The sequence below is a fragment of the Aptenodytes patagonicus genome, chromosome 3, assembly GCF_965638725.1.
Source record: "Aptenodytes patagonicus chromosome 3, bAptPat1.pri.cur, whole genome shotgun sequence".
Taxonomy (NCBI): Eukaryota; Metazoa; Chordata; class Aves; order Sphenisciformes; family Spheniscidae; genus Aptenodytes; species Aptenodytes patagonicus.
In genome coordinates, this window is record NC_134951.1 from 110,817,941 (window position 1) to 110,840,214 (window position 22,274).

The 22,274-nt window shown below is 40.1% G+C and overlaps 1 protein-coding gene across 2 annotated transcripts in view; it reads right to left on the reverse strand.

Moving 5' to 3' along the window:
- Positions 1 to 22,274, reverse strand: part of TP53BP2 (tumor protein p53 binding protein 2) — a 50,507-nt gene that overhangs the window by 6,340 nt on the left and 21,893 nt on the right. For both annotated transcript variants that reach the window (XM_076334638.1, XM_076334639.1), the window contains exons 3-16: positions 18,090 to 18,203; positions 16,213 to 16,292; positions 15,159 to 15,260; positions 12,116 to 12,290; positions 10,501 to 10,682; positions 9,955 to 10,119; positions 9,295 to 9,532; positions 7,424 to 7,552; positions 6,887 to 7,023; positions 5,608 to 6,097; positions 4,477 to 5,258; positions 2,444 to 2,581; positions 1,710 to 1,843; positions 496 to 662 (exon numbers count right to left, since the gene is read on the reverse strand). In XM_076334638.1, coding sequence (XP_076190753.1) covers positions 496 to 662; positions 1,710 to 1,843; positions 2,444 to 2,581; positions 4,477 to 5,258; positions 5,608 to 6,097; positions 6,887 to 7,023; positions 7,424 to 7,552; positions 9,295 to 9,532; positions 9,955 to 10,119; positions 10,501 to 10,682; positions 12,116 to 12,290; positions 15,159 to 15,260; positions 16,213 to 16,292; positions 18,090 to 18,203 — 3,033 coding nt within the window. The remainder of the gene's footprint in view (positions 1 to 495; positions 663 to 1,709; positions 1,844 to 2,443; positions 2,582 to 4,476; positions 5,259 to 5,607; positions 6,098 to 6,886; positions 7,024 to 7,423; positions 7,553 to 9,294; positions 9,533 to 9,954; positions 10,120 to 10,500; positions 10,683 to 12,115; positions 12,291 to 15,158; positions 15,261 to 16,212; positions 16,293 to 18,089; positions 18,204 to 22,274) is intronic.

The window sequence follows — 22,274 nt, forward strand, 5'->3', positions numbered from 1 at the left end:
AAGATGAAGTCAAATTCAGTGCTTAGTAACCTGCATTAAGGTAGAAACTTGGCAATACCTTTCTTGGTTCTAAAGTGCACATTAGGAAATATTCCTCATTTAAAGACACCAGGTAGCAGATATGAACTGCCTACTGAGATATCCATACTGCTTTTGTTTTTATGTTAAAAAAAAACCTTCTGTGGTAAGATTCACCTAATTATCACCTCACATTAATGTATTTGTCAATGCACACACTTAACTCATTTCAAGGTTTTTAATGTAGGGAAACCTTTTGTTACTCAGATCTTCTCTACAGGTTGAGTATCATGAAGTTAGTCTCGATGGACCTCATTCTGTGAAAAGAAGCTGGCTAAAACCTCTCTCTTTCCAAGAGGAACCCGAGGCATGGGCACACAACTTAAGTGTACAACTTACCACTCCTCATCCAAAAACATACTGAAAAATGCCAGGTGAGTCCCTAGCATGCTCCAGAACTCAGTTGTCATCACTCACCATATAAGAACTGGGAGCACTGTGTATAGCCTTCCTCCATCTCCTCACACTTGTCTGCAGCCGTCTGCATGTCACTGTAGGTCATCGCAAATACAGCTGCACCTGACTCCACCAGGAACTTGCACACCTGCACGTTATTGCAAGATGCTGCACAGTGTAACGGGGTCCTGCGAGCCAAGAAGAAAAAGATGACACGTTACTTTTATTGCTCATAGCAGTGCTTACAGACTCCTGGGGGGAAACCACTTTTGTGCATGACCTCCAGTGATCAGTACTGCATCACTGAAGGCTTCAGACCAGAAGCACTTAACCCAGGATGTCAGGAGCAATTGCTTTTCACAGGTAACAGGAGTTGTTACCAAGAGCTGCTTGAGCCATAAAGCGGGGTTTCCATATGGATCTTTATTTATGCTACCTTTTTATACTCAGTTAACATTTTAAGAACATTCATTAAGGCAATAAAAATTAAAAAATAAATCAATAATAAAAAAACCTCAGAAATCCTCCTGACATCATGACTCTTACAATCTAGACAATTACTTCAAGACCTGACTTGGTGACAAGTGCAGTTATTTGGGATAACTACTGAGGTTGAGGGACAAAAAGCATCTTTATTCAGTCTTGGACCTTAGACACTTTTGTTATAGGCAGAAATAATAGTAAAATCACTACCGCCCATAGAGTTTTGTAAATAAGCTCCCTAGCTACCTGCAAGAAGGATTTGTAACCCATTACCAGTTACAAGCCTAGTTTGTAGGTTGTGGTTTTCTGCTTTCTTTTGTTTTTAAGTTGTCTGAGTACTGGACAAAGAACTGAGGAGAGTTTGCAGGGCTAGATACTGCCCAGAGCATGTGTAAGCTATAGGTTATCACACAGAGAGGACATTGGGAATTTCAGCAAATGGCTCATAATGCATAAGCTGTCTTCAATATCTCAAAAGAAATAGAGCGATTTCCTGACAGCGTTATTCACCCTACTGAGCCTCAGACACACACTTTCTTCATATAGGGAATATTAGTATAATTTGCCTATTTTCTCCTCTGCGCATTCTCGTATGATGTCCCACAGAGAACTGCTGTTGCTCTACTGCGGAAAAGTCATTACCAGCTCCATAGCAGCAAACTGAGGGACCTTGTGAGGGACCAGTAGCAGCCCCCAAGCTGCAGCTCTCTTGTGGAGAGCACCTGTAAGGTACCACTTAAAGAAAGCCTTACCATCCATCACTATCTGCAGCATTCACGTTCACGCCAAATTGCACCAGGAACTTCACAATTTCCGTGTGTCCAGCACACACAGCATTGTGCAGTGCAGTAATCCCTTCATCATTGGGCATGCTAGGATCTTCAACCTATTCAGCCAGAAAAGGAGCCATTCACATTCCGGTGAGAATCTCTACAATAAACATCTCTTCACATATAAAAATGAGTTGTCTTATTCTGAAATATGATTTTGCGCCGTATTTCTATGAAGGACGTGAGCAACAGGCAGAAAACTACAGCAGTAACCAATCTTGCAAGGAGACTCACATAAGCTTGCAGCCTCCTTTTAACAGCAAGAACCTAGAGTGGTTCAGAGAAATAGTATCTCGATAACTTAGTAAAAGCCTTTATACCAAATTTCTGATATTTGCCTATTTAACTGTAAGAAAAATTCACGTGGATTTTGCTTTCCAAATTATCTGATAACATGCCAGATAGGGGATGAAACGCTACAGAAGAAATGAGGAAAAAGCTGTCCTGCAAATTTACAGTCTTGATGCTAAATACCCAGTGTGGATTTAACAGTGTTAAAATCAGCCTTCAAGTGGCCATGTCCTGTTAGGACTTATCTCCCCAAGGGCAGATCTAGGTTGTGCACTATTATTTTAGCTTCCCCAGTCCATAAAAGCTGCGTCTTCCCAGTTTGAACCAGGATTGCTATTCCTTCTTTTACAAGTTCGCATTTGTACCTCATAAATTATTCTCTGCACAAGGTCAAACTCCCCCTCCAAAGAGGAATCCAGAAGCAACGCGAGGGGATTGAATTTCACCCTCATTCCATGCCCAATTCTCTCAGAGCCAGTTTTACGCAAGTTCGTCCTCTTCCCCTGTAAAAAGGTAACACAAGTTACAGGAGTGTTATTCCTGGGAAGAACAAGAATACAGAATTGCTTATTTGGGAATGACAGCAGAAACTACCAATTAAGGCAGTGTGTAATATGAAATTTAGACTACTTTCTACCAATTCCCCAACACATTACGAATATAGTAGGTTAGGCATGTTATGAAAGACCTCTGCCTTCATCTCTAGACAAGGTCACTATTCTACTCAAATACAGAACTCACCTTGATCAAACACATCATCAAAATCATAAAACTCCCAAATCCCTAAAGATCAGGAAAAAAATGCAAATTTTTTCTATGCAGACCATTTCAGCATTAGCTCTCAAAGCTGTTCCACAAACCAAGAACCTTAAAAGACTCCACGAAGTATACTACTTTTTAAGCACCAATGTTAAGTTCCTAACACTTTCCTGAGTTTAGCAGAGCTTAACAGGAACAGAAATAGTTATGGAAAATGGTTTTGGAAAGAATAGAGAACCAAGTGTAGAAAACGCTTTAGATGCTCCCAGTGATACTGGAAACCAAATATTTCTATAGCTGAGTTTGTACTCTTTCCTTTAAAGAATACGCACACATTAGCTCAGCGCTCTCCCCAGCTGGCTGTGCAGCAGCAATAAACACTATTCATAAGGGTATGTAAATTTCTGACAGATGTCCAGGCAAAGATGAATAGAAATGACTCATGTTTTGCAAGAGCAAACATGTGAAGATAAGATACGTAAGAAGAGATTCCCAGAAAAATACTCTTTTGCCTGTTGATTTATACATAATATCAAAAAGTACAGGCTTTTTAAAGAAAGAGCCTGTCAGCACAACCCAAGTATTTAAACATGAAATCAAGAAGTTGGGCCGGTTTCTTCTCATCATCGCAGAATTATTACAAAACCAACCAGAAACGAGTTCTTACAATTTAGGAAACCCTACCACTCAAGTTGCCTTGTAAAAGGGAGCAAGGACAAAGTCTCAAAAGCATGAAAACCTGCAATGACTATTCCATGAAGAAATTAGAAGGCTAAAAAGCACATTTAAAGCTTTTAACTCCTCTGCACTGAAGTGATGGTGGAAAAACCCACTTTCGTGTATCAAGTTATTAAAATTCTATTCATGACAGGTTTTAAAAGAAACTCTTTGAGGAACCGAGAGCAGTAAGCATTTCTGTTCTACAGCAGTGAGATAACACCGCACCCCACACAGATACAAACTTCCAAAACAAACAAGATGGTAAAATGCTGCCTAGCCTTAGCCCAAAGAGACTCCATTTTGATGCAGCTTGAGAACTGACTGATGTTAAATCGGGTTCCAAAGAAAAATTCAGAAAACATTTCAGTAGAGGAAGTGCAAGCAGTTGATGTGTACAAATGAGTTTTTAAAACAGAAACTAAAGAAGTCTGTTTCTTCATGTTGTTCAAGCAAGGAACTTTCAGATAAACAAATGCAATCCAGGATTAAGATAATTAGTTTCCACCTCATACCAGCAATAGTGGGAAATGCTCGTGAAATATGTATCTGTGCCTCAAAAAAAAAGAACTTTAATTTCTCTTAAGAAGGAAGTATGGTTTGGATGTAGTAGGCAGACTTTTATAAGGAATGTTCTTTACAGCCCAGAAGAGTTTTACAATTTGTGTATCAAATTCCATTTGAAACTTTTCATCACGTCATTAATTCTAGAGACAACAGAGACTTTTCATTACTGTCATTCACTCTGGATGTAAGAGCATCACACAAATAGAACAGATACCCACAGAGAGACTTCTAGCCTATTTGTGTGACTATTCTCCCACATCTGCTTAAGCTCTACAATAAAATGCACGGGATTTATGGCAAAGCTTGAGACGACTTATTGATAGGGCACCCAAGTTGTAGGCTAACTAATACTTACAGGAGGCAAGGAAAACTGTCCAGTAACTTCAGGAGGCCTCATATTGAATGAGTCTTCTCCTAAACTCTCTGGTTCCCCCGATGGATAGGGAGGTGGTGGGTACGGAGGATATTCTTCCATGTATACCTCCAGTGGCAGTGAAGCCTCTAGGCTTGGTTCTTCCATTTTCGGCTGCGTGAGTTCATCACCATCTGATATACCCTCAGGCACAGTGTCCAAAGCTACGGAGGGAAGAACAGCTTCACTCTGATCTGCTGGTGTGTTTTCTGCTTCCTCAGCAATAGCCGGTTCTGGCACAGAAGCAGCTGTTTCTTTTTCTGATTCTGCACTTAGATAAGGATTTGGGATTTCTGCTGGGCTTTCAGGACTGGCAGCTGATGCCGTCTGTTTGGAGGGATGTGATGGAGCTGAGATAGTCTCCATTGCAGCCAGAGTGGTCCTCTGATACAACAGCTTCTGAATATTGGGGCCGTTAGGTCCTTCTGGCTCAGTAATGGAGCTACGTTTCTTCAGTGGTCTGGGTGCATTAGACAACTTTTTCCGTAGTGCTTCCAAATCAGCATCACTCTGGTTGCGGTATGGGTTGGATAAGAAAGGCAGCAATTTGGTTGGGCTAAGGGGACGGGGTATTCGCTCAGTTTCGTGATTCTCATGAGCGGAGGCTGTTGTTTCCATCTCAGGCTCCGGACTGCCTGGCTTGCCTTGGAGGTTCGAGTAGACGTTCTCTGCCTGCTGCAGCTGATTCTGTACACCAGCTCCTGCCATCACAGGCTTGCCATACACTGTGGAACAGTTCAGAGAGGGGTGTGGAAAAACAAGGGTGAATATTTGACCAACAAACCTAAGAAGAACACGAAACCTGATTCACCTACCTAGGGCAAAGAAACAGAATAATATGATCAACTAAACAGAATTAACCTGGTAACCAGGTTTACTATGATTGGTTATCTTGCAAATGCAAGATAGATATCCTGCACTTTTTGTTAATGCTGATATATAACATGCCAGATCCACCTAAGATTCTTACAGCTGCACTAACCTGCTTAATTCACCCGAGGAACAGCTTTGCACCCACAGACCAGGTGGAAAGTACATCTATCTGAGGTTTATGAAGACAGAAGATATGCTTACCACTTGGGAAGTGCGGTCCTCTGGTCTGTGCCCTTGTCAAAGCACTCTGCACTGCCTGCTGGAAGTTCTTCCCAGGAGTCTGCTGTTGCGTGTACATGCTATAAATTGAACTTGCAGCCACAGTTTGGGGCTTTCGAAATGGTGGAAGTGAAGTCTCTTTGGACGGCTGAGGGGTAAAAGGTCTCACGGCTGCTGCTGGGGGACTCTCCTGTTTGGAGGAGGGAAGAATTTGGTCCTGGCTAGAGGAAGGACCCGCAGGAGGTACAGAAATTCTTTGCTGTATCTGCTGAGAAGGATGGGAAGGCTGCTGTGCCACTTGTTTTTGTTTGTTTCCCATAGTTACAATAGCCAAAGGCAGCTTCTGCAGGTTTCCATCCAGCTTAGTATCAGAAGGTTGCAGATGACTGGCTTGACCAAAGTAAGGCAAGTTTATCTGTTTTGGTTTAGTGGGGACAGGTGGTGGTACCTTTGTTACATTTTTATTGGCTGTCTGAAAGACAAAAAAAGTTAATTAAGATTAGACAGCAAAACATGTTTTAGGAATTCTGCTGTGAAGGACCGAAGATCCTCAAAGAACAACACAGTATCTAGCATTTCTATTGTTGCTGCAATACTGTTTACAACATCACTGGAAACACAAAGAGACTTTTTGAAAACATTTTATCGTCGTAGTTGTTTATACTTTGAACCCATTCTCTTAAATTCTTTCTGTAGCAGCTACGTTTAAAACATCAAGCGATGGCAGGGCACAGTAATTTCTCTAGAGATAGCAGAGGCACTTAGTAGCACCTGTAGGCAAGATGCTTGTTTTCCAACAGAGCACTTGTCATCCCCAGTTCTTCTATGTTATTTCACCCCTACGTGATGAAATCATGCCCTTGTGCCAAGATTTAGGTGGGAAGTCTTGCTGCAATCAAACATCTGAAGGACACTGCTGCATTAAACAGTGAAACAAGTGTGTAAATGATTTTAAAAACCCCATGCAAATACCTCTGTGCATATAATCTTTGGGGAAAAAGAAAAATATATGCATACACACTAGTACAAGTAACACAGCCATTTTTATATATTCAGTCAAAATGTAGATTTTCATCACTGTGACTGTAGGGAATGATTTTGAGTTACTAACTGCCATTAAAAGCCTAAAAGACTTTCCTTAGAAGTAGTCTTTTAAAAGAAGACCTAGGTATTTTTCAAAGAGCTTCCTGACAGCAATATTTGAAAAACTGTGTAGTAATCCCTGTCAGATGGAATGCAGTAGTTTGAGTTTTCTGCATACCTGTGCTTCTCGCAGGAGATCTTCGCTGCTCTGGTTCTTTCTCAGTGTGCCCAGCCCAGCAGACTGGTCCACAGAATCAAACATTGAGAACGGACGCACTTTCTTCTCTTTGTCTCGTAAAAAAGTTTCTCCTTCAGCTGTTGTTAGAGAGAGAGGAAGACTTTTAAAAAGGACAACACAATTGTAGGAATAAGAGTCCTGTTCTGTGCAATATTCAAGACAGTGTATGCAAGGGATGCTTTTTGTATCCAACCTACCCCTGCACTAAGGGCCCAAGGGCCTGCCAAATGCTGTATCTTGCAAATTGAACAGGAGCATGTATGAGGGCATTAGTATGCTTCACCACCTGAAATGAGGGGTTTGTTTTTTTTTTTAAATCCCTGCAACACCATACTAAAGCTTATATGGCAATATTCTTTGATTATTTTTTTGTGCTCTCAAATAAATTCTACATATTTACTGAAGCATTCAGAAGAGACATATATCATTAACTAGATTCTGCATATTTTAAGATTAGCCAAGCACATGAGAACATACCTTGTCCTTCACTAGTCACAATTCCTTTTCCTGAAGTCAAGGCTGATCCTTGACTAATATGATTGTCTGCATTTGAGCTACTCCAGTCAGTTGCAGATGGGGAAGGTTTTGCACTGGGGACCACAGAACCTAGGAGAGAACAAGTGGAACAGATTAAGCTAAAATAATGTTTTTATCGAGTTATTTATTACAGGCAGGTTTTTTGTAAGAGTCAGGTCTAGACAGTGTACAGGTATCATACACAGGTTAACTGCTATAAATCCTATCACTTTGGATTTTTGCTCATTTGTTTGTTTTAAAAAGAGAATGCAAAACCAAGCTCAGAAACAACTATCAAAGCAGCAGCAAAACTATTTGTCCTAGCACACGTCTGCACTTACAGCATTCAGACAAGAAATTTCTCCAGACTGCCTTCTTTCCAGTTAGTAAGAAACTTTCCTTGGATATTTACGGTAAGTTAAAAGTGACAGGATGGTAAGAAAGGATGAGAAAGATATATATTGCAAAGAAAAACATGATGCTTTAAAGCATAGATCCTGCTAGTGATATCCAAAACAGTAGAAAAGTCATCTGTATGTTCAATGTGCATATAGGCACTGCATTAAAGCTGATCTTTACATTCACTGGAGTAGACATCCAGTCTGCTTCAAAAATAATTAAGAAAATGCTTGCAACTGGCTATTTGTTTAAATATTTCACCAAATTCTCTCTACTTATCTAGTACAATAAGTGGTATTAAATTCAAATAGTAATGATAAGCAGCAGGAGAAAAGTTTCATTCTGACAAAGTATCGGATACTATCTCTCTAGGAAACCAGTCGTTTTGCCCAAATGCTAAAAAATAAGGAGTGATGTTTCAGTTCAAATAGCACACCACCACACATTCCTATAGCAAAAATTCAAATTTTGTATGGACTACAGCTAAAATTTCACTCCAGCAGTTTTAGGATCTGCAAACCAGATAAAGTGAAACAGTTCCCCATTCTCCAGTACAGCAAGAGACACTTGGACTGGTTTTGTGTCATGGCTACTTTAATAATATCTGCCAGAACTGGACATGGAGGGAGGGAGACAAAAAATAAACAGAACTAGTCTACAAGCTCAGCCTCCTTTTTCCTTCTTTTGGGAAGATCAGAGTTTCTCTTATATCCCACCTGACAAGCGAGTTGTCTTCTCCTCCCAAGATAACACAGAAGAGAGATTCGCAACTCTCAGTTTCTCCAGACTTCTACGCTCATGGAGCTGAACTGTATCTTGTAGGAGAAAGCCACAGAGGGAAGCCAGGCAAATCTCCATTAACACTCCAAGCAGGAGAGGCCAAGCCTCATGTCAGGTGTTGGACTTATGTCTCTCCATATTCCTACACCATCAACATGTCAGCAAGTTTATTGCTATTTCTGTGCTGCAATCAACTGCCTCCTTTACAATATTTCTTGTAAAGTTGGTTAATCCTTTACATGTGTCATTTCTAAAATGCATCATCAGAAAACTTGGCTTTGCTAGTTTTTAAGTGCAGGCACCAGGCTGTTATCATGTATGTCCTAAAACTGCCTCTAGAAACGGAAACAAACACTGCTGTATAGTTTTTAGAAGTATTTTTAAATCAGTCAATCACTAGTTTACACAAAAATCCTCCTAAGTTCTACGCTGTATAACAACTCAAATTGCTCACTAAGAGGATTACTTAATTTATCACACGTTGAATCGTATAACCTCAGTGCTTTTAAAATATATTCACTGGGGCAGGAAAATTGCAAGTAGTAAGACTGACATCTCAAATAATACTTTGCTTTAAAAAAAAAAAAAAACAGAACTGGTAGATGAGAAAACAAAACATTTCTGGAGAAGAAATATTAATCGTAAGCTATTACCTGCAGGAGCTTTAGCTTGTGAACTGCTCCCAGCTCTCATGTTGGGCAGAGTTTGTGTTTTTAGTGGACCATCAGGTACCTGCAAAGCTTGTGTCCCATCTGAAAATGCTGGTTTCACCAAAAGTTCAGGTCTGGAAGCAATACGTGGCATAGTAGAGGACTGGATATAAGGACCTACTGCTGCTACTCGACTTGGAGCAGAAGCCACTGGCTGGGGTAAATTCCCATCTGAAGAAACCTTTGGGGGGAAAAAAGAAATAAGAACGTTTAAAGAATGTTATGCTGCAGTATCCATCCATCAGAGTTTGAAATAGAAGTCAAAAAGGATAAAACAAGTAGAAAATGATACTCCAATATTAAAAATGCTTTTTTTTTAAAAAAAAAAAGCTTTGAGAGATATAAACATGAGGTAGTAATAGCAAAAAAAAATTATCTAAAAGAAAATCCACGACAGCATAAGAAGAGTTCTTGTCCATAAAGAGTAAGTAGGTTAACGCCAATGTACCATGAAAAGTACTTTAATAATAAAAGACTTCCACCACGTATGGATAAAAACAAGTCTAGCATCTGAACAGCCTCCCCCACAAGCAAGTTTTTACTTCAGACTGTATGGGCCACAAATGAAATTAATTTTTTTGTTATTAAATATCCCACACTTACTGGTACATTCTCTTTCTGTTGCAGAGCTGCCTTTTTCTTCCACAGGCGCTCTCGCAGCTCATTAACACGCTTATCCATGACTGCCACCTCCGAGTTGCGTTTGTTCAAACACTCCCTCTGTTGCTGCAGCTTGGCATTCTGCTCCTGGTTCAGTTTGTTCCTCAACTGAATAAATTCACAAGGGGGGGGGGAGGAGGGGAAAACAACAAAAATCAAAACAAATTAACTTTCAGGATGGGGGACAGGAAACAGTTACAAAAGAGAAAAGCCTTCTAAAAAGTCAAGTCATGCTGGCAAACTCAGATTATTTTCTCCGGAGAAAATGTTGGTTAGTCTCCAAATTTTGCAGAAAGGAAAGGTATGTACACTGCGTGCTCCTTCCCCTGTTTACCTTGAACCCAGTACAACTAACCCTCCATCCTCAGCGTGCGGGCAGCCACACAGCTCTGTCAGGAACAGGAGCAATGGGATTTCTTTCTGACGAGGTAAGAAACAACCCAACTTCTAGCCCTTAGAGTTGTGGGTCACGAGCTGGCTTCCCATTACCTGCAGCTCCTTGTACAGGCGGTCAAGCTCAGCTACAGCTGACTGGTTGTCGTGGTAACCATCAATTCGGCCATTCTTCAGCATCTCCAGTTGCCTGGTAAGTTCCTCTACCTTTGACACCGCCAGCACCAGCTCGCGCTGCTTTTGCTGGAACAGGCTGTTCATCTGTTCAATCTCCTCCACTGGAGAGGACGAGAGAGCACAATAGCTGCCCTGAGAAACAGACGAGCGTGGGCTGCTTCCAAGGCGGCGGTTAAGGGGACAGAGAGCGCCCTGCCGGCCTCTGGAGCAGTGCTGCACAGAGGCTGCAGCTGGCGGCCGCAAGCTCACGGTCCCTGTCAAACCAGCTCTTCCTCGAAGCATTTGTAAAAGCAAACACACTAGCAAGATTATGTAAATTTGGTCTACTTAGAGCACTAATGGGGAGGGAAAAAGAACACTTTTTACTTTCTGAAGTATGGAAACAAACAAAACCACATTACCAGGCTGAATTCCATCTGTAGAAGCCTAAATTCACTTAATGCTGAGTTCCGCAGGAAGACACTCACTCAACCACGAGGCATGTTTATGATATTTAAAACTCTGAATTTAGGTGGTAGGAACTCAATAACAGAACACTTGAGCTGTTATATTAAACAAAGACTCAGAGGGCTTTTCAGGGTCTACTACAAACGGCTGTCATCACCTGCTCCCACTGCCAAAACTGCTGCATTATAGAACAAAGTTTAAGGGATCAGTAGGAGTTCAAGCAAGTACCAAGATCAGACCTGCTGGGGAGGGTGCAAGGAAACAGATACACATGTTCCAAGATCTTGTATTACTCTACCATCCTTCCATCCCTTTAAACTGATGTTTATTTTGTGCAACAGAACTCAAAGAGAAAATGCATTCTCCCCCTAGAAAAACACTTTTGCTTTATCTGTAAAGCAATGTTTCCCAATAGTACAATATATTTATATTTTACCTTAATAAACCAATATATTTTCCTTTGAGTCCAGCTGGAAATGACAAGTTCTGTACAATATGTATAGAGGGAGAATGAAAACGTAGGCAGAAGCATGTGTGTTGATATGAAGTCTGAAATAAGTATTTAATGTTGCATCAACACGCTGAACTGCAAGCACCCAAGTAGTACTGTAGCAAGCCAGACACTACTCAGATTTCTGTAATTAAAAAGAAAATACTCAGCCACTTTGGCCATTAAGTTACCTCTTGCATAAGAGCCAACATGGCTATCAGGCCAAGCTTTGTTATAGGCCAAGAAAGTAACACTCTAAATGTGTGGAGTATTAACATCAAGGATGGAAAAAGTTACTGTGGTACACAAAGGTATTCAAGTAAGCGAAAAACCTACACTGTAATTAAAGAGCAGATATGCTAGGCTCAAAACACAGGGTGCCCTTATGGGATATTTTAAGATACAGTAAGAAAATATACTTTGTTCTAGGTCATTCAGGAGTTTTCTTGGTAAATACAAGATGTGAATTTAAGATTAACATTTCCTGGAACACTGTAAATACCTCCTCTGAATTACTGACATTGCCAGAAATTTTAGAGTTCCAAGAACCACACTTCGTGAAAAATCACAGGCTACTTTCCCCGAGCAGCAACTCACCTAATTTCCCATTGCTGAGTCTTTTTTGCTCCACATGGCCTTTCAGTGCTCTCACTTTCTTAAGTTTGGCTTCCTGATTCTCAGCAATTTCCTTTAATCGCTTCAGTTTTTCCTGTTCAGCAGCTTGCTGTTGCTGTCGCTGATCTTGCTGTTTCAGGAATTTCAGGCGCTGTTCCTGCAGTCAAGACAAGGAAATTTTTTTTTTTTTTTTTTTTTAAATGAACTTATGGTAAGGTACTGACAGAAACAGTTTCAAAACTTAAAAACAATCACCACAGCAGCTCAGATCAGCTTTAGCCCGGTATCCTGACTTCCCAGAGCGTCAAGGGAAGTCTGAGAGAACAGAGCAAACACGTACTGATTCTGTCTCAATACAATCCTCCAGGTACAACCATTCTGTAGTACAAGAACCTACTGAAACAGAAGTGGTATCCATGTCTAACAGCCCTTGGTAAATTTTTCTTCTATGAAGTTGCTCAAAACCCTTTGAAGCCTAAGAAGAATTTTAGCATTCATGTTCCATGACATTTGCCAATTTCACTTCATCGCTACTTGGCTCTTGAGTTGCAAGAGCTAATGATTATTTCCTCTCTACCTTCTCCATGCCGCTCGTACTTTACAGATCTTTATCATACGTCACATTTTAAACAATAAGTCATGCTAGAGAATATTAGACATTCTTTATACAGAAGGTATTCCATAAATCATTGATCATTTTCATCACTTTTCATACTTTTATAGTTCTGCTAGAACTGACTTGAGATGGGGGATCACTGCACACCAAAGCTCTGAAAATTTACCATTTCCTGGTAACGATCACCACTATCACAACACAGGATGATTCAAGACACGGGAAAACCTTTACAGTGACCTGGCCCCCATTTGTACAACAGACATCATCTCAGTGGAGAGGATCCTTTTGCCTCTCCAAGAGTATAAGAGTAAAATGGTGCACTTTATTTAGTTTCTATATACAGATGTCTATAGTTTAGAGCCAAAAGAAACCACTAGATCACCTACAGAGATTTCCTTTAAACCACTGGCCATTACACATGGCTTCCAGTTCTGGAGATGATAGGTTGTTCCAGTGCTAGGAGAACTACTAAGACTTTCCCAAGCACCCATATCCAAGACTACCACTGCTTACTAACATTAGAACTCAACACTTCCTCTAAAAAAAGAAAAAAAAAAAAAGAATCACCAGTCGTATTTAGAAACAGGGACTCTCATGCACTTTGAATAAAAAAGTAAGAGCAAAAAGTGAGCTTGCCTTCCGGAGAAAACCAGGCACCTACTGTGTATGTGCTAGTTTAGAGTCAATCCCACGCAGGAAAGTGTCAAAAAAATAGATATTACAGCTTGTGTCTAAAAAGAAAGTGCGTTTTTCCCCCTCAGAATCTATTTTTAATATTGCATCTGATTTCAGAAGGCAGAAAAGACACAATGGAAAGCCTCTCTTTGAAAGGGTGTCTAGGAAAGCAGGTTTGTTCCAGAGAGGCACATTAAATGAAAACTCCTCCCGGTGGGACACCCACAAGGCTACTCTTCTTCAAACCACAGGCAGCAGACACCCACTTGATGGGTAACTATCCAGACTCAAACTCATAATTTTTTTAATTTTTTTTTTTTTTTTTTTTTTTAACTTGTACAACTCCCTTTCCAGTAAATATATATTATGTTCCTATTTCTGGTTTCATATATATGGTGACTACAGTGTTATTTATAAGACCGAGGTCTATTAGCATCACCTGTGAGTGAAACAGAAAAAGTTACAGAAGTTTGGGCTTCTCTTATATTTAACACATCTCAGCTGGAACTGAGAAAAGGGTAACATTCTGCCTTGGCAAATTAATCAGGGCAGAATAGGTATTAACTGTGCTGCTAAACTTCAAGTGAAAACTCTAATCATTCTGCCTTGGCAAATTAATCAGGGCAGAATAGGTATTAACTGTGCTGCTAAACTTCAAGTGAAAACTCTAATCACTCAGTTGATTGACTGATTTCTTACACTCATAGTTGCACCTTCTTCATAACAGTTCTTAGCATAAAATAGAAATAAAGTGTTATTGGCTATTTTGACAGGCCATAGTACCACTTTGCAGGTGCTGCAGAACCATTCGAAAGCCATGGTTTGAAGCACTTCCCTGAGATACAATTATTGAAAGCCAAGGGAACCGAACAAGATGCTGAACACACAGTGAGGGGGAAAAACCCAGCTGATCTCAAAAGGAGAGGGAGACAGGGCTTCTGATAGAGGAAGAGTAGCAAGACAAGAGCCCCAGAGCAGCCACCTTCCCCTGTAGAGCACGTTCTGAAAGGCATGGGAACTCATCCACCCAGAGAGCCAAGCGCTCTTCAGGATGGGCTCACATTTAACGATTCTCTGCCAAAAGCAGCATTTTCTATGGTATTTTCAAGACTAGCGTGTACCAACAACATTTAAGTCAAATATGAAATCCATGCCACCACTCTGCAGATGCATTCGGAATATTTTTTCCCCTAAATGATTCAGGAGCACCCTGTGTGCTTTCATTAGTTTTTCTGTTATTGTTCAGCGAGCATTTTATAAATCACTCCCCTAGTTACTTTCATCACATACATGCCATCTTTTCCAGACAGCTGCCCCAGGAAACCAGGCACATTGAACTCTATCAGGAGAAAGCAAGATATCATTACAGGACAGCATTATATCCAGAGACAAAAGCGCTGTTCAGTGATCAAATCGATGAATGGATGGTCACTACACAGAGCGCAAATAGGGCTGGCAGAGCCACCAGGATGAATGACAATATATTAACGTTATATGCTCTATCCTTTTAGTAAGCTATATGGTCACGTCTATCACTGGCATTATTTTAATGTTTTACTACTGGATATTTGCATAGGTTGACTTTCAAATTTAAAAAGAGGTAGCCAAAGAAAGGAAGCCCTCTGTTTACAAGAGGTGAAAAAAAAAAAAAACCAAATCCCCAACCCTCCCTCCACCTCATGTGACTCTTACTAACTTTGTTCCTGTCTGTAAACAACCTCATTCCAAACTCACCTTGTTAGCCAGCATTTGCTGTTGAGCCTCAATTTGTTGCTGCTGGCGTGATGCCATTTCCTGAAGTTCAGCCAGTGTCATATCCATCCTTGGAGCACTGACCTGTCAAAGAAAATCCAAAGCATGCTAAGTCTAGAATTAGCTGGTGTGCAATTCAATAGAACTACTGCAGAAAAGTTTGCTAAAGGTCTTTAAAAAATAACAACCGAGTATCCAATAAAATAATTAGAAAGAAATGGCATATTTCCATGGTAAAAGAATAAATAGTTGCAAGCTCATACACATGCATAGCCCAATCCAGCAACACACATAAGCTGACATCTCTTGAAACATTAATATTTCTAGCAAAATCCCAGCAGCATTTTAAAGAGGCATTTCAGAGGCCTTTAAAATTAGGCTCAGCATGAATCAGCTTTGACTGACTGAGCCCAGAATGCTCAGCACACGGCAGGATGGATCCGCAGTCGTAGGTGTATCGTTGCAATTCAAAGCACTTCAACGTAAGTTGAAGAAAATGGAAAGTTTAAATATAGTGGGGGGAAAAAAAACCCACCACCCTCAAAGGTAGCGCTATTACTACATTAGTTATCTGTTCACATGCTTCCTGAATCTAGATTCAATCTTATATTCATCATTATCTCTTCCGGAGCAAGAATAAGTGACAGACAATGGATTAAATGCTGAAACACTAACTGGTCTCAACTTGAAATCTGGAACTAAGGGATCTCTGACACAAAACCGAACGTGAAAATAATCAATGAACTGAAGGAAAACAAGAGAAAATTTTCAATGGGAGTAGAAAAGGGAAAGTATGCTGAATTTGTACGGGTGATCTCAGAGCAGCAAACAGATATGGCAGCCAATGGATCTCAGAGACATCTTAAGAACTGAAATCAAGGTCGGTAATTGTTAGAGGCTTTGTGTCTGTTTTAGAGCAGTCATTAGAAATCTCCCCAAAATAGTCTCTTAGTTTCCAGGGCAGGATTTGCACCAGTATCTCAAAAGAAGGGAAGCCTCCATTTTCACTATACTGGCCATTGCATCAAGCACTTACCCCATTCTCTATTCTTCGATCACCAGGCACTTTCACACCATTTCTTTTTAAGGCTGGATCTTGAGACCTTTGTCCAGTCCCTAGATAGAAATACAGGATAGTCAAAGATGGTAAGGTATTTTAGAATTTTTCTTATCCCTTTAGACATAGCATTCAATACAAAAGGAGAAACAGTACAATCATTTTGGTTTAGCATCTGAACATCTGTGCTTCCCATGCTCTTACCACTAAGATAAACTTAACTTTTATGAAGAGGCTGCTGTTCAATGTCAACATTTATTTTAAGATATAAGGCTGTTTAAAAGCAGACAAACAAACAAAGCTTAACCAACAGTAGGCTATTTCAATTTTTCTCCCGCGGTCAACAGACCCCTAGTAAGCCTGCATTACAGATGAATAGTTACAAAATCGTGTTCCCCTCTGCAAGTGACACAAGAACATCTGGTTAATTCACAGAGAGGCATTTAGACCACAATGTCTTAAAACCAGCACCTAGATGTTCTGGTGTGCCTTTGTCAACTGTCTCACAGAGAATACGAGTAACAATAGTTAAAGGTTAGTCACCTATCGTGAAAGATACACCATTTAATCTGCAGCTGATTATTTGCACATAATAAAGTTTAAAAGCACAAAATTTTTTCTTCCTGGCAGTCACTGTGACAGTAAAGATGCTACTTAACTAGAACCCTACTTTAATGTTTCCATCAAATTATGTATAAATGGTGTTCAGATGCCAAGTACCCAGCTCACTCATTTCCCTGTAGGATATACATGTACTACAGGATGAAGCCATCTCTGTTAGCCTCTTGCCCACTCAGTACCTATTTCAAGAGCATATTCCTGCAAGACTAACTGCAGAGCTCCTAACTACTCATTTGCGCTTCCTCAAGCATAGTGCTTAGCAATGCTGTGGCCAATAAAATGCCAATAATCCTTATACTACGAGCACCCTGGACTTGAAAAATTACATCCTGACAACTAAACTGCACTGTAAGATCCTTAGCAGATAGAGATGGCACAGCTTTAACTTTTCATGTACTCATTCTCTCATCATTACACATTTCAAACACCAAGATACATTTAGCCATTTTAACATATGCTGGGTACAATGCCACTTAACACAAATGCAGTATTTCCAATACCAAGGAAGGTTACCAAGGATGAAAACAGAAAAAGGGAAGGAAGAAGAATCCAGTAGACTAACTTAAAGGTAAAAGGATTCTACTGAAGAGATTAATATGGGATGCACAGGGAAAACCTTGAAAAGCAAAAAGTCATTTTCTTTATAGGTTTCACATTTAGATTTACAATGCATAGATATTACATTCTCAGAGAATTTGACTAGGCAGGTCATTTAACTCTATTCCTGAAACTAATACAAATGTGTAGATTGTGGGAGAAACATCGAAGAACTCCTATCTTTTGCCAAGTATGCTAAGTTTATCACCCTGGTGAAGTATTATCCAGGTGAAACATCCTAAGCCTAAGTAATAAATTACATTACTGGACAACAGTTTGGTTACTAGATTTAAAAGAATAGACTATCACAGATCTCTAGCTATTCAGCTGTGGCTACTATATTTAACACAGGATGCCCTTGGATGCTGTGATGATGACCAGCTCTAGAAAACCTGCTAAAGTTTCAATTTGGATTTAATGTCCCCAGATCTGGCAAGGGAGGATGAAGTCTTTCCTAAAATGAACAAGTTTTCTGTTGCTAGCCTTCTCTATTCATAAGAAAATAACGGTCAGACCAAAAAGGGCTGCAACACCATACTGACTACCAACATTAATAAATAACATACGCAAGCCGCTTCCTTAACCTTGAGGAATGAAATGAAACTTAGACAAACGAACCAGCTGAGATCAATACCTACCTGCTTCCCGGCAGGGAGAGCGTTCATGCCGAAGAAAGAAACGAACCTCACTTCTCTGCATCCCAAAGCGCTGCAAAATATCCAGCATCCGTTCATTATCAGCTATGGGACGTTCTGGAAAGGTAAAAAGCCAGTTGACTATTACATCCCTATGTAGCTTGGGCACATACCAAAACAAAACAAAGATATATCTGTCCATCATCTTTCTCTTGAACACCTGTTATTACTCAGGTGCAGCAGTGTGCGCACCTAACCCTTGCCCTCACCCAAGGCATTTCTACCTTTCCCTTAGGAAGGTGCTGTACCACTCCTTGCTTCTGAAATTAAACCACCACCTCTGAAAAGCAGATACAGCCCTTTAAAAGTCCACCCCCAAAGGGAGAAGTGAGGCACCGTCGCAGCCCAAGGGGAAGCAAACAGGCAATGTAGAGCTTTCAGCTCTAGTGCCTTAGTTCTGTATTTGCAAATCATCTTATCCACTCACCAGCGCAGGAAATGTGCTGGCGTACCTTTTGCTCCACTTCTGTGGTACCTCAGACAAACTTATTTCTCAGTCATTCCCACCCCCTCCTCTGCCCCGATTCCTACAGGGACTCATTTACTTCCTATTCCAATGAGAATTAAGAGAGATGCTCTCAAAGAGGAATTCTTCTCATAACGCTTCGTAAGGATTGCAATCAAATGCCGAATTGCAGCCCTTGCATTCAAGCTCAGGCAGAAGCACTCAATACCCTGAAGAGGCTCCTAGGCAGTACCCAAGGGGCCTGATCCTCAGCAAGCCATCACAGCTCCTGTCACTTCAAGTGTTCTCCTATAGCTCCTGTCAGCCACAGATCTGGCTCATTCTCTCGTACAGCAAATTTCATGAAGTTCAGATTACATGCGTTTTGAAAGCCCACTTCTGATAAACCTGAAAAACCTGAACTATTTTGGATTCACAGCTCAAAGGCAAAAAAGATCAGACAGTGAAAAGTGGCTCCAGTAAGAACTTGCCATTTTGTTTCAGACAGTTAAGATGCAGTTTCTTTAAAAGTTACATGCACAAGTTCCATTGAATTTCCTTTCCTGCTCTTGTTCTCAAGTTTGGGATTCAGTCACATCTCTAATTTTTAAGCCTTACTGATTGCCTTTTGATATGACAAAAATCCAGTGGGAGTCTACATCTACTGCCTTCATTTACCATTACTCCTCCTTTTCCGCATTACCGTTCTTCCAAGATTTACACACTTCATAGCTGGGCATTCACAGACAGGATATAATTAGAATTACTTATTGGTCTCTCAATCTTTACATAAAAGCAATTTCTTTTGTTAATCTAGACGTTTTACCATACATTTTTACACCTATTTTAAAAGTGATGGCAACTATGTGGTCAATATATCATAGCAGTCAACTTTACGTAGTCAGGATACTGTCATAGTATCTTATGACAGCATCCGGGACTCGTGATCAGGTTGGATCCATTTGCGCTGGGTGCCAGACAAACAGAAGATACTGTCCCTGGCCTGAGAAATAAGACAAGCAGACAAAGACTGAAATTAGATACCACCACTTTTGCACCGGTTTCGTTTTTCCTGATACTGCATTTGTTGGATGTTTCATTATTTAAGCAAGGAGAGGAAAAAAAGAAAGAAGTTGCAGAGTAGTTCATTCATATTCAATGGAGAGTCTTTCAAAGTCACTATCTTAATATGGAATAATCATTTCAGGGGAAAAATTGTCCGTGTTAAGTCTAAATGTTTTCAGTTTCATAAGAAGAGGAGCTACTAACGTGTTTTCAGCATGTGCAAAGCTCTTTTCAACATAAAAGTGTTTCTTTAAATTAAATGCTGCAGCTGTGCTCAAGCAATCTAGGAAGGAAAATTTCTGGAGTCACTGTCAAAAGAGATTAGTTTTACAGAATAAGCAAGTAGGTCACTGTTACAGAAAAAGCAGTCTCTTGGCGGTTACTTGTCTAGACAGCTAAAAAAGCTCTTCATCTGCTAAACCTTAATTCAAGGGGAAAAAAAAAAGGCAAAACCCAAAAAAAACCAACAGTACCACTGTCAGATTTCCATCTTAAAGAATATACAGCAGGCTTATGAGACAGATTTCTACCAGCTCGGTGATACTCCAACTGAAACTCTATAATCAAGGGAGATGCCCTTTACACAAGGATTCTGTCAATACCACTCAGTGACTTCAAAGGAAGGTCAAAGAGATTTTCAAATACCAAACAAAAGTACATTTTGAAAGCACAAGAAGAAAGGACAAACAATTGGACTTCATTTTTTTTATTCCCTGTCTCAAAGAAAAAAAAAAAATCTTTATACATGCACACACCTTTTGACTGCTTTCCACGGTGGCCAAGGTAGTCGCCTAACAGAATTCTGGCAGTAATAGGAATATCAAGAAAGCTTGCCCTGATACTCATCAAATTTCAAGCAAAACTGGGAGGACAGGGAGAGTAGTAAACTTGCCCCCTTCAGGGAGCAGAGTGCCTCAAGCGCACTTGCGGCAATCTTTCAAAGTATGCTTAATAAGGTCTGACAATAGAAGCTAAAATTCCTGAGCAAGCATCAGAAAAAAAGAAAAGCGATCTAAGAAGGATCTCAGTAATTGAAGTCTGAGAAGTCATTTTCCAACAACAATCTTTTGTTTCTACCCCAGAAGGTTAACTGCCTTGCGCCATGTTTGTTTTAAAATAAAGTTTAATTTGTTCAGTGTAAAGTGCAAACAAAATAGAAGTCATGGCACATCTTGGCAAAAAAAGATAGTGAACATTGCTGACATCTAAAATGAGATTAGGTAAAAGCTAAAAGTACTTCTCCCCTCCCCCCCCCAAAAAAATTCCAAGTTATACATGAAAACATATTTTGCAAATGGTTGCTACTAGATGTTATACAGATGCTTAAGAAAGGATGTATTTCATCCAAAACAACATGCATGTACTTCATCCAGTACTCAAGTCTCTTAATGTTATATGATTTGAGACTACTGCATTTTTTGTTACCAAGTACAATTTGAAACTGTAGACAGTTTTACACACACACCAGTATTTGTATATAGAAATAAATAGTTAGTAAATACGACAGGATCAGTGAAGGGAACAAGAATAATTTGGTTTCTAAAACAATTGTCAAGGTTTTCGCTATATAAATGGATGATACGTTTTTTGGTCTTAAGACAATAACTGTGCAAGTAACATTTAGACATCTGTTGTCACGGTATCTCATGAAGTCTTTGCTCTTTAGCAGGGCTCCAACTTTGGTAACAACAGGAGAACCCAGTCCCTCACCATCACAACCTGTGCTCTTTAACAGGGCATGGGGCTAAGACTAACTATAAATTCAGTGGTTTTACCTAAACCTTTATTTTACTTATCTTTCACTGTAGACTTTGGTATTGTGTTCATTTAGACACAGTTGGACAGAAATGTACAATAAAAACACTTTCCTAAAAGATCTTTCCATGCTGGATTGGTGATTTTATTTTACTATCATACATAAAGAAAAGATGCTTTCTTTTCTAGCGAGAAGTAAAAAAATTTCTGTTGCGTTTTTTAAACTTAGAAATACCAGAAACATTACACCTCTGTCAGAAGGGGCTAAAAATCAAGAGACAGCTTGGGTATCTCATGCTATTAAACAAACACCCAGCTCACCAAAGACTTCTTTGAACAGGTCTGAGCCTGAGCCAACAGCAGAGGAAGACAGGAACATAAGTCCTTATCATCTGATTCTTTTATAATTTTGTTGAAGCATCTCAAAAAAGTTGGATCAAATATCATTATTTGTCATGACTTAAAATCCTGTCTGTGATTTGTCTTTTTTACACTTCTGGATGGCTACCAGTATCTAATGAGTACCACAGAGACAGGAGATAGCTGAGAGTCCCTTCCCATTGAAGCCATGAAAAGTTAGCCATACTTTAGCTTTTGATTTGCTTGTTGACATGTTCTCCAGTTCCAATGGAGCACTGCAAGCTAGGGAGATGTGAACTTCCAAGACAAAAATCAGCAAGAACACAGAAAAGAAAAAAAGAAAAAAGCCACAACCAACCACATACATAAAACCCTCTTCCACAGGCTTAAAAGACAGGAGAGGAGACAGTCCAAGGTAGGTTCTATCTCCTCTCTCCCACCCACCACACGCCTTCTTTAGAGCACTTCACATCACATTCCCTCCCTCCCAGAAGTAGGAGTTA